A 12,786-nucleotide genomic window follows, 5' to 3' on the forward strand; every position below is an offset into this window, starting at 1 on the left:
TCTGCCCAACAGCCTCCTTTGGTTGACTGTACGTCACAACTCAATGTTAATTAGTGAACGTTGTTGTTTATAAAGAAATGTGACATACTGATGTTCCAGTTAATAATACACCATTGTCCAACCCAGATATTGGATCTTAGTTTCTACATTTTTTTGTTGCTGAGAATTTACCTGCGCTGGAGGAAATGGAGATGAGCTTGGGGTTTACATAAATTCACACAAAACTGCACTAACACCCGGTCAAATTATCAGTATTCCATTTTTCATGTAACCTCATTTTACCAGCAAAAAGCCTAATCACCGATCACGCAACATCATGGACTAAACGATCAAATCCTGTTGCTGCAGAAATATTTTGCTGCGACAATACAGGCCAAATTAAATACTACATCTAAGTCTGGGTTTACAAAGTAGAATGATGTGTAAGTTTCATCTGCTTCTGACGTAACTTATTTTTCCAGGGACTACTTTGGAATTCAGTGGAAATCCTATTTAGAAAAGAGAGGCATTCTGGATGGAAAGAGCAAACCTCAGTTTCCAGAGTCCTACGGCGTGAAGGAGAGGGAGCGTTTCTATGGGACGGTGAGCTTCGATGGTATGGGTGGCGCCAGTGGGCATGATGCTCCCATGATAGCTTACGATGCCCTCCTGAAAGCAGGTGACTCCTGGGTTGAGCTGGCCAATCATGGCTTCTTCCATGGTGGGGACAGCGACTCCACGGCCGTGATCGCTGCTGCCTGGTGGGGCGCACTGTTCGGGTTCAGAGGGGTGCCAGAGATCAACTACCAGAGGCTTGAGTACCGTGACAGGCTATCCAAACTAGGGCAACGACTATACGAGCTCAGGGGAAAACCTCTTGGAACTGAGAAACAGTGATGTAAATTAATCCAATAGATGGTTAAAGGTGAAATTCATTACATATCCTGCAGATGATCAGTCATTTCTCCTTTTTTGACACTAATTTTGCATCCTTTGGTTTTTTTATTACATTTTTTAAGAATATGACAGGATCTGGAAAGATTTATAGAGGACTTATGATCTCAAACTGCAGTCTACCTACTGACTAGGAGATGGAGCCAGAATGTTCTGTATAATAACAAACATTTTCTTTTATGGCAACGAAAAATGTTTAATTACCTGCCTATAATCAATCCTTCACTAACATACATTACTGCTACGGTTGTTGTGCTATTTTTGTAGCACATTAGCTATGGCAGAGTGTAAAAACGGATTGCTTTACTTCAGATTAGATTGAGGTTATTGTGTATATCTTCAAAATGAAGACTACAAGTACGGTGGTGACCAGAGGGTGGCAGTGTAACTTAACAAATCACTCTTGAAACTCCCTCCTCTCTCTCTTTCTCTCTCCATCTCTCTCTCTCAATTCAATTTCAATATAAGGTCTTTATTGGCATGGAAAACATATGTTTACATTGCCAAAGCAATGGATAATAAACAAAAGTGAAATAAACAGTAAAATAACATTACACTCACAAAAGTTCAGATATCATATGTCTATATACAGTGTTGCAACGATGTGCAAATGGTTCAAGTACAAAAGGGAAATAAATAGATCAAATTTACAATGGTGTTTGTTCTTCACTGGTTCTCTCTCTCTCTCTTTTTCTTTTTTTCTCTCGCTCTCTCTCTCCCTCCCTCCCTTCCTCCCTCCCAGAAAAACCTGCTGTTCTCTTTTCTGAAACTTGGTTTTCCAGTGAAGCCTGTTTAACAGTGTGGCTTCTATCCCATACCAGCTTGTTATATGAAAGTGGTTGCAACCATCACTGTAGAAAATTATGAACAATTTAAACATGAACTGTATGTCTGGCTCAGTCTTTGATATCCTTAAAGTAATTTTTCCTATCTGCTGATAAGTTAAGATAGGGCAATTCCACTCTAGATTGTTCTCGTAGTTCTCACATAGGAACTTCATTGGGAGGAAGGATATTTACAGAGGAATGGCCATTTTAGGCCCTTTTTTAGACCTGTTCATGCCTCCTGCTAGACCCTATGATCTGTGAACTGTACATGATACAGACATGATACAGACACATCTTGGTGTCATTATACTCCATATAGTGTTCCCTCAAACATGGAGTACTGTATGTCTAGATTCTGAAATACAAATGTTCACATTCATTTATTCAATATAAAAAATATGAGTATCTCAAAACTACCCTTTTGATTTTGCTTATTTTTAGACATATTGTTTGTAATGTAACATTTCCAGAGTGGGCTCTCTGGTACTTTTAATGAAATTACCCATTGTATACATTTATATTATAGGTCATTAACCAATTACAGCCCCCCCTTTAGGATTTCACATTCAGCAAGTCACCAGCAGAGGGAGTTCTCTTTGAATCCATTTTCCCATTCACTGTGTTGGTGCTGATCGTAAAATTGACCATACCTTCACTCTGAAAATGTGATGTACTTGCTGAGTAAATTGTTCCAAACAGTTTAGTCTTAAAATGAACGGTAACATTTTACTTAACACCTAGGATCATAACACGTCATGACATGGTCATAATCATTTTGGAAACCAGGTTTGCTGTTTATTTGAGCAATATGAGATGGAAGGAAGTTCCATGCAACAACTTCCGGCGCTGACAGAGATGGCCGCCTCGCTTCGCGTTCCTAGGAAACTATGCAGTATTTTTTTTTTTATGTGTTATTTCTTACATTGTTACCCCAGGTAATCTTAGGTTTTATTACATACAGTCGGGAGGAACTATTGGATATAAGAACAACGTCAACTCACCAACATTACGACCAGGAAGACGACTTTCCCGAAGCGGATCCTCTGTTTTCCCCACCACCCAGGACAATGGATCGGATCCCAGCCAGCGACCCAAAACAACGGCACCATAGAAGGGGCAGACGGAGCGGTCTTCTGGTCAGGCTCCATAGACGGGCACATCGCGCACTGCTCCCGAGCATACTACTCGCCAATGTCCAGTCTCTTGACAACAAGGTAGAGGAAATCTGTGCAAGGGTAGCCTTCCAGAGAGACATCAGAGACTGTAACTTTCTTTGTTTCAAGGAAACATGGCTCACTCGAGACACGCTATCGAAGTCGGTACAGCCAGCTGGTTTCTTCACGCATCGCGCCGACAGAATCAAGCATCTTCCTGGTAAGAAGAAGGGTGGGGGTGTATGCCTTATGATTAACGAGACGTGGTGTGATCATAACAACATACAGGAACTCAAGTCCTTCTGTTCACCTGACTTAGAATTCCTCACAATCAAATGCCGACCGCATTATCTACCTAGAGAAATCTCTTCGATTACAATCACAGCCGCATATATCCCTCCCAAGCAGACACATTGATGGCCCTGAACGAACTTCATTTGACTATGTAAACTGGAAACCACATATCCTGAGGCTGCATTTATTGTAGCTGGGGATTTTAACAAGGCAAATCTGGAAACAAGGCTCCCTAAATTCTATCAGCATATTGATTACGCAACCAGGGCTGGCAAAACTCTAGACCATTTTTATTCTAACTTCCGCGATTCATATAAGGCCCTCCACCCCCCTCCTTTCGGAAAAGCTGACCACGACACCATTTTGTTGCTTCCAGCCTATAGACAGGAACTAAAACAGGAAGCTCCCGCGCTCAGGTCTGTTCAACACTGGTCCAACCAATCGGATTCCACTTCAAGATTGCTTCGGTCACGTGGACTGGGATGTGTTCCGCATTGCGGCAAAAAACAACATTGATGAATACTCTGATTCTGTGAGCGGGTTTATTAGCAAGTGCATCGGTGATGTCGTACCCACAGCGTCTATTAAAACATTCCCCAACCAGAAACCGTGGATTGATGGCAGCATTCGCGCAAAACTGAAAGCGCGAACCACTGCTTTTAATCAGGGTAAGGTAACCGGAAACATGACCGAATACAAACAGTGTAGCTATTCCCTCCGCAAGGCAATCAAACAAGCTAAGCATCAGTATAGAGACAAAGTAGAGTCGCAATTCATTGGCTCAGACACGAGAGGTATGTGGCAGGGTCTACAGTCAATCACGGACTATAAAAAGAAAACCAGCCCCATCGCGGACCAGGATGTCTTGCTCCCAGACAGACTAAACAACTTCTTTGCTCGCTTTGAGGACAAAACAGTGCCACTGACACGGCCCGCTACCAAAACCTGCGGGCTCTCCTTCACAGCAGCCGACCTGAGCAAAACATTTAAACGTGTCAACCAAACGCAAGGCTGCAGGCCCAGACGATATCCCCAGCCGCGTCCTCAGAGCATGCGCAGACCAGCTGGCTGGTGTTTTTACGGACATATTCAATCAATCCTTATCCCAGTCTGCTGTCCCCACATGCTTCAAGAGGGCCACCATTGTTCCTGTTCCCAAGAAAGCTAAGGTAACTGAGCTAAATGACTTCTGCCCCGTAGCACTCACTTCCGTCATCATGAAGTGCTTTGAGAGATTAGTCAAGGACCATATCACCTCCATCCTACCTGACACCCTAGACCCACTCCAATTTGCTTACCGCCCCAATAGGGCCACAGACGGGGCAATCGCAATCACACTGCCCTAACCCATCTGGACAAGAGGAATACCTATGTGAGAATGCTGTTTATCGACTACAGCTCAGCATTTAACACCATAGTACCCTCCGAACTCATCATCAAGCTCGAGACCCTGGGTCTCGACCCCGCCCTGTGCAACTGGGTCCTGGACTTCCTGATGGGCCGCCCCCAGGTGGTGAGGGTAGGAAACAACATCTCCACCCTGCTGATCCTCAACACTGGGGCCCCACAGGGGTGCGTTCTCAGCCCCTCTCCTGTACTCCCTGTTCACCCATGACTGCGTGGCCATGCACGCCTCCAACTCAATCCACAAGTTTGCATACGACACTACAGTGGTAGGCTTGATTACCAACAACAACGAGACGGCCTTCAGGGAGGAGGTGAGGGCCCTCGGAGTGTGGTGTCAGGAAAATAATCTCACACTCAACATCAACAAAACAAAGGAGATGATCGTGGACTTCAGGAAACAGCAGAGGGAGCACCCCCCTATCCACATCGACGGGACAGTAGTGGAGGGTAGAAAGTTAAGTTCCTCGGCGTACACATCATGGACAAACTGAAATGGTCCAACCACACAGACAGCGTGGTGAAGAAGGCGCAGCAGCGCCTCTTCAACCTCAGAAGGCTGAAGAAATTAGGCTTGTCACCAAAAACACACAAACTTTTGCAGATGCACAATCGAGAGCATCCTGTCAAGCTGTATCACTATGCCCATAACAGTAAGGCTCTCCAGAGGGTAGTGAGGTCTGCACAACGCATCACCGGGGGCAAACTACCTGCCCTCCAGGACACCTACACCACCCGATGTCACAGGAAGGCCAAAAAGATCATCAAGGACAACAACCACACGAGCCACTGCCTGTTCACCCCGCTATCATCCAGAAGGCGAGGTCAGTACAGGTGCATCAAAGCAGGGACCGAGAGACTGAAAAACAGCTTCTATCTCAAGGCCATCAGACTGTTAAACAGCCATCACTAACATTGAGGGGCTGCTGCCAACATACTGACTCAACTCCAGCCACTTTAAAAATGGAAAAAATGTATGTAATAAATGTATCACTAGCCACTTTAAACAATGCCACTTTCACATGGTTACATACCCTACATTACTCATCTCATATGTATATACTGTACTCTATACCATCTACTGCATCTTGCCTATGCCCTTCTATACCATCACTCATTCATATATTTTTTGTGTACATATTATTCATTCCTTTATACACACACGTGTAAAGTAGTTGTGAAATTGTTAGGTTAGATTACTCGTTGGATATTACTGCATTGTCGGAACTAGAAGCACAAGCACTTCGCTACACTCGCATTAACATCTGATAACCATGTGTTTGTGACAAATACGATTGAGAAAAAAAACTCACCCAAATGTATAGTCCCGTTGGAAAATATAAATGTAGTGTTTGAAAGTGTGAAAATAAATGTGTATCACATTGCAAATACACTTAAAAGTTCCTTTTTATATGAAATGACAAAAACGTTCTTGCATCCCACATCCTTGCCTAATTCTCAATCGTATGGTAGAAGAAGGTCCAGGGTCACTCTCCTCGTACCCTCTTCTCCAATAGGTTTTGAAAAGGAGGCAAGGAAGTAAGCGATAGGAAATATTAATTTAAAAGACACTGTGTTTGGCCAACGTGTGAGTGCGAACAGGTGGGTGGGGCAGACTTGAAAAGTTCTGTTGTTCAAAACTTCCTTCTCTAACCTATCGACTTCAAATAGAGTGGGGACTTACATCTTGATTCCATCTGCGTTCTGCCTGGCTGGTCTGTCCTTGTGGAAGTTGTAATCTAGTGCTTCCAACGAGTAGCCTCGTTTCACTGTAAAAAATAAAATTAAACCATCTAGTGTTCAGCGAAATAACTACACAATGTCAAATACAGGTAGCCTAGTCAAATAATTAACATCCAATCACATTAATCGTTACGCTCTCGTGGGAATTCCACTAACGGTCCGTATGTAACTTAGCCATATCGAAGAGGCGCAAATATGATGAGAACTACATTGATTTGGGGTTCACTTATATTGGGAGTTGTGCCTTTCTTTAGCCACAGTGTGTTATATTTGCAAAAGTACTATCTCACAACTCGATGAAACCTTCACTCTTGCGCAGACATTTAGAAACAAAACATGGCATTTTTTTTTTTTAGAAACAAAACAAGCCACAGGAGTTTGAGCGAGAATTAAGACGATTTTAGAGTAGTAAGACATGTATAAAAGCAATAGACACCATTTTATTTGTATTTTTTATTTCACCAGGTAGGCAAGTTGAAAACAAGTTCTCATTTACAATTGTGACCTGGCCAAGATAAAGCAAAGCAGTTTGACGAATACAACAACACAGAGTTACACATGGAGTAAAACAAACATACAGTAGAAAAATAAGTCTATATACAATGTGAGCAAATGAGTTGAGATAAGGGAGGTAAAGGCAAAGAAAGGCCATGGTGGCGAAGTAAATACAATATAGTAAAACACTGGAATGGTAGAACACAAGTAAAACACTGGAATGGTAGATTTGCAGTGGAAGAATGCAAAGTAGAAATATAAATAACGGGGTGCAAAGGAGCAAAATAAATAAATAAATACAGTTGGGGAAGAGGTAGTTGTTTGGGCTAAATTATAGATGGGCTATGTACAGGTGTAGTAATCTGTGAGCTGCTCTGACAGCTGGTGCTTAAAGCTAGTGAGGGAAATAAGTGTTCCCAGTTTCAGAGATTTTTGTAGTTCGTTCCAGTCATTGGCAGCAGAGAACTGGAAGGAGAGGCGGCCAAGGAGGAATTGGCTTTGGGGGTGACCAGAGAGATATACCTGCTGGAGCGTGTGCTACAGGTGGGTGCTGCTATGGTGACCAGCGAGCTGAGATAAGGGGGGACTTTACCTAGCAGGGTCTTGTAGATGACCTGGAGCCAGTGGGTTTGGCGACGAGTATGAAGCGAGGGCCAGCCAACGAGAGCGTACAGGTCGCAGTGGTGGGTAGTATATGGGGCTTTGGTGACAAAACGGATGGCACTGTGATAGACTGCATCCAGCATCCAAACTGGTGCGGCTGGCTTCCGGGTTAAGTGGGCATTGTGTCAAGAAGCAGTGTGGCTTGATTGGGTTGTGTTTCGGAGAATGCACGGCTCTCGAACATTGTCTCTCCCGAGTCCGTATGGGAGTTGCAGCGATGAGACAAGACTGTAACTACCAATTGGATACCATGAAATTGGGGAGAAAAAGGGGTAAAAACAAAATGAAAATGAGGGGGAAGAGCTATGAATGAACAACCGGAGAACCAGGAAAATCAGGAAGATGGAAGCAGGGAAATGAGCTAGCTAACGTAGCGAACGTGCCTCTGGTGGCTAAGAGAAGGATACGGTCGGTTCAAGAAGAACACAGAAAGTTCCAAGAGAAATGGACAGACATGTATTTTTTTGTACTCCATGATGGGACTAGCTCACTTGGTCTTATTTGCCAGAAGGCAGTCAATTGTTTTAAATGAGCAAATTTTGAGCGACCTTTCCAGTCACACCAAAATCAAAACCATGCCCACTTTGACAAAACATATCCGCCACACAGCAACCTCAGAAACAACAAAATAGGGCAACTCAAAGGACAGCTCTTCAGTTTCTTGGCAATTTCTCACAACAGGAATAGACTGATGAGTTTCAGAAGAAAGTGCTTTGTGTCTGGCCATTTTGAGCCTGTAATTGAACCCACAAATGCTGATGCTCCAGATACTCAACTAGTCTAAAGAAGGCCAGTTGTATTGCTTCTTTAATCAGCACAACAGTTTTCAGCTGTGCTAACATAAATACAAAAGGGTTTTCTAATGATCAATTAGCCTTTTAAAATGATAAACTTGGATTTGCTAACACAACGTGCCATTGGAACACAGGAGTGATGGTTGCTGATAATAGGCCTCTGTACACCTATGTAGATATTCCATAAAAAAATCTGACGTTTCCAGCTACAATAGTCATTTACAACATTAACAATGTCTACACTGTATTTCTGATCAATTTGATGTTATTTTAATGGACAAAATATTTGCTTTTCTTTAAAAAAAACAAGTGGCCTCAAACTTTTGAACGATAGTGTACGGTGCGTAGAAATCCGAAGAGGGTGGCAAGCAGAGATAGGAGGGATGGGCTGAGGGAAGCTGAGGGTTGGGATGTGGAATTGGAGACAAGTGGGAGTGGAGTTGCTGGGCGGGGTAAAAAATGACGGTCAAAGAAAAATGAAGTCTAAATAAAACATGACAAAAAGTATGTTTGAATGACACTGAGGGGCAGCATTGTTACAGCTAATGCCAGTTTGCCTGAGGCTGATGCTGTGCAGGTGTTTGTACACATGCATATACACACACTCTCATTCAAATGCACACATACACGGACACACACTTAAATAGTGCCATACATGCACTCAAACATATTCAGTTGGCCTTGCTGTTATGATTTTTGTTGTCCTTTATGTCTTTTGTTATTTGCATTGTTGTTTTCTGTTTTCCTTTGTCTTTTTTCTCTTTTGTTCATTTACTTGGTTGTTGATCCATTGGGGGGTCTCAGATGGTTAAGGGATTGTCAAAGAATGTTTTTAGGCCTCAGCCGAAATATTGTATGCTGATTTCACAAACAAGGAAGCTATTTTAAAGCAAATTAAGGGACTGTAACTCTCAGACTTGACCATAACAAGACGCATAGAAGACATCGGCGAGGATATTGGTAAGCAACTGATTACTGACATATCCGTGGCGCAGTGTTTTACTATTGCCCAATTATGTGTTTGGGTCCGCTTCCCTCTGTCTCTCCAAGATGGCGTAGCAGTCGGACGTGCCAAAGGGGGCGGAGATGCAATCTACTGCAGAGATGTTCTGTCATACTATCCAGGTCTGTACCCCAAAATGTTGAGCTTCTACTTTTAAAAATCCACCTTTCCAGAAATAAGTATCTCACCGTTGCCACTTGTTATAGACCCCCTCAACCCTCAGCTGTGCCCTGGACACCATATGTGAATTGATTGCCCCCCAACTATCTTCAGAGTTCCTACTTTTAGGTGACCTGGGATATGCTTAACAACCCAGCCGTCCTACAATCTAAGCTAGATGTCCTCAATCTCACACAAATTAACAAGGAACCTACCAGGTACAACCCTAAATCCATAACAATGGGCACCCTCATAGATATCATCCTGACCAACTTGCCCTCTAAATATACCTCTGCTGTCTTCAACCAGGATCTCAGCAATCACTGCCTCATTGCCTGCGTCCATAATAGGTCCGCAGTCAAACGACCACCCCTCATCACTGTCAAACGCTCCCTAAAACACTTCAGCGAGCAGGCCTTTCTAATCAACCTGGCACAGGTATCCTGGAAGGATATTGACCTCATCCCGTCAGTAGAGGATGCCTGGTTGCTCTTTAAAAGCGCTTTCCTCACCATCTTAAATAAGCATGCCCCATTCAAAAAAAAATTAACTAAGAACCGATATAGCCCTTGGTTTCTCCAGACTTGACTGCCCTTGACCAGCATAAAAACATCCTGCCGCATACTGCATTAGCATGGAACAGCCCCCGCGATGTGCAACTTTTCAGGGAAGTCAGGAACCAATATACACACACAGTCAGTTTGAAAAAGCTAGCCTTAGTTTTCCTAACAGAAATTTTCATCTTGTAGCACTAATTCCAAAACGTTTTGCGACACTGTAAAGTCCACGGAGGATAAGAGCACCTCCTCCCAGCTTCCCACTGCACTGAGGCTAGGAAACACTATCACCACCGATAAATCTACGATAATCGATAAATTCAAAAAGTATTTTTCTACGGCTGGCCATGCTTTCCACCTGGCTACCCCGGCCAACAGCTATGCACCCCCCGCAGAAACTTGCCCAAGCCCCCCCCCCCCCCCCATCCATCCTGCCCTGCCTTTCTAAAATCTTCGAAAGCCAAGTTCACCAACAGATCACCGACCATTTTGAATCCCACTGTACGTTCTCCACTATGCAAGCTGGTCATGGGTGCACCTCAGCCGCACTCAAGGTCCTAAACGTTATCATAACCGCCATCGATAAAAGACAGTACTGTGCAGCCGTCTTCAGCGACCTGGCCAAGGCTTTCAACTCGGCAGACTCAATAGCCTTGGTTTCTCAAATGACTGCCTCGCCTGGTTCACCAACTAATTCTCAGACAGAGTTCAGTGTGTCAAATCTGAGGGCCTGTTGTCCGGACCTCTGGCAGTCTCTATGGGGGTGCCACAGGGTCAATTCTTGGACCGACTCTTTCCTCTGTATATATCAATGATGTCGCTCTTGCTGCTGGTGATTATCTGATCCACCTCTACGTAGATGACACCATTCTGTATACTTCTGGCCCTTCTTTGGACACTGTGTTAACTAACCTCCAGACGAGCTTCAATCCCATACAACTCTCCTCCTGAAAAATGACAGTGGGGATGAATCAACTAGTTTTAGGCACTCTAGTCATCATGCAGTTTGGGGTAGCCACTCGGCTGTTTTTGTCAGAAGAAATAATGAGGTGGTCTTCCAAGTATTTGGCTGCTCTAACAAGACAGTGAAGACAACTAGAAAACATATGTTTACAGATTCCCTGCAATCATGAAACACCATTGGTGATACCAATGAGGTGAGACTCAAGAACTATCAGAAAAGCGAAGAAACCTTTTTGCCAATCAGAACTTGAACCCACATAGCTGTCAGTACAAGGTCTGCTACGATCATTTCATCACTGGTAAATCAAGTCTGATCGATTTTGAGTTTAGTTTAGCTGTTATTCTAACCAGGTGTTAACAACAACACTTCAGGAAGTTAGACAAAATTAGCTAGCTAAACTCAGCAAAAAAAGAAACGTCCTCTCACTGTCAACTGCATTTATTTTCAGCAAACTTAACATGTGTAAATATTTGTATGAACATAACAAGATTCAACAACTGAGACATATACTGAACAAGTTCCACAGACATGTGACTAACAGAAATGTTATAATGTGTCCCTGAACAAATGGGGGGGAGGGGGTCAAAATCAAAAGTAACTGTCAGCATCTGGTATGGCCACCAGCTGCATTAAGTACTGCAGTGCATCTCCTCCTCATGGACTGCACCAGATTTGATTGTTCTTGCTGTGAGATGTTACCCCACTCCTCCACCAAGGTACCTGCATGTTCCCGGGCATTTCTGGGGGGAATGTCCCTAGCCCTCACCCTCCAATCCAACAGGTCCCAGACGTGCTCAATGGGATTGAGATTCGGGCTCTTCGCTGGCCATGGCAAAACACTGACATTCCTGTCTTACAGCACATCACGCACAGAACGAGCAGTATGGCTGGTGGCATTGTCATGCTGGAGGGTCATGTCAGGATGAGCCTGCAAGAAGGGTACCACATGAGGGAGGAGGATGTCTTCCCTGTAACGCACACAGTTGATGCTGTGACACACCGCCCCAGACCACGATAGCAGAAGGTGCTAAGATGAATGGGCTGTAATGCTAGCTTTTGTCCATAGCGTAGTGTTAGCACAAGGTGCTAAGATGAATGGGCTGTAATGCTTGCCTGTGTTAGTACATGTCCCAGAAGCCTCTTCTCTGACCATATAAAGAGGCATGATTTCCAGAGCACAGCTTTGTGCACAACTCTCTGACAGACTAAACTGTACACCAGCAGAAAACATAATTCACTCTCCTCACTAAAAACACTGCAGTGGGATCTCCAAGTAGAAGGAGAGTGAAAAACATGGATGTAGTCTTATATGAATGCACACATACGCACACATACATGCCCATATAAAAAAGTACTATATTATACATTGGTCTAAATACTGTAGTATTACTATATTTACATACTATAGCATTCACTGTAGTGTTTTTGCGGACATTACTGTAGTATTTTATATGTTTTTGTTTTATTATTTTTGACACAGAAGTAGAGGCTTCTCCTTTAGGAAACCTACTGGAGAAATACCAAAATAACACATTTTCAATAACCTGTATGTACAGTGCCTTCAGAAAGTATTCAGACCCCTTGACTTTTTCCACATTTCGTTATGTTACAGCCTTATTCTAAAATGGATTAAATTAAACAATTTCCTCAGCAATCTACACACAATGCCCCATAATGACAAATCAAAAACAGGGTTTTATAAATTTTTGCAAATCTATAAAGATAAATAAAACCAGAAATATCTTATTTACATAAGTATTCAGACTCGAAATTGAACTCCGGTGCATCCTGTTTCC

General features: G+C 43.3%; 1 protein-coding gene across 1 annotated transcript; it reads left to right on the forward strand.

The window, feature by feature from the left end:
- Nucleotides 1-460: 460 nt before the first annotated feature.
- LOC129821196 (ADP-ribosylhydrolase ARH1-like) lies at nt 461-1,586 on the forward strand (the record flags this gene model as incomplete). Its single annotated transcript, XM_055878569.1, is given in 1 exon segment — nt 461-1,586. A coding segment is annotated over 1 exon segment (416 nt), but the record flags the coding sequence as incomplete, so codon positions are not given.
- Nucleotides 1,587-12,786: the final 11,200 nt, after the last annotated feature.

The sequence above is a fragment of the Salvelinus fontinalis genome, chromosome 23 (genome assembly GCF_029448725.1).
Source record: "Salvelinus fontinalis isolate EN_2023a chromosome 23, ASM2944872v1, whole genome shotgun sequence".
Classification (NCBI taxonomy): domain Eukaryota; kingdom Metazoa; phylum Chordata; class Actinopteri; order Salmoniformes; family Salmonidae; genus Salvelinus; species Salvelinus fontinalis.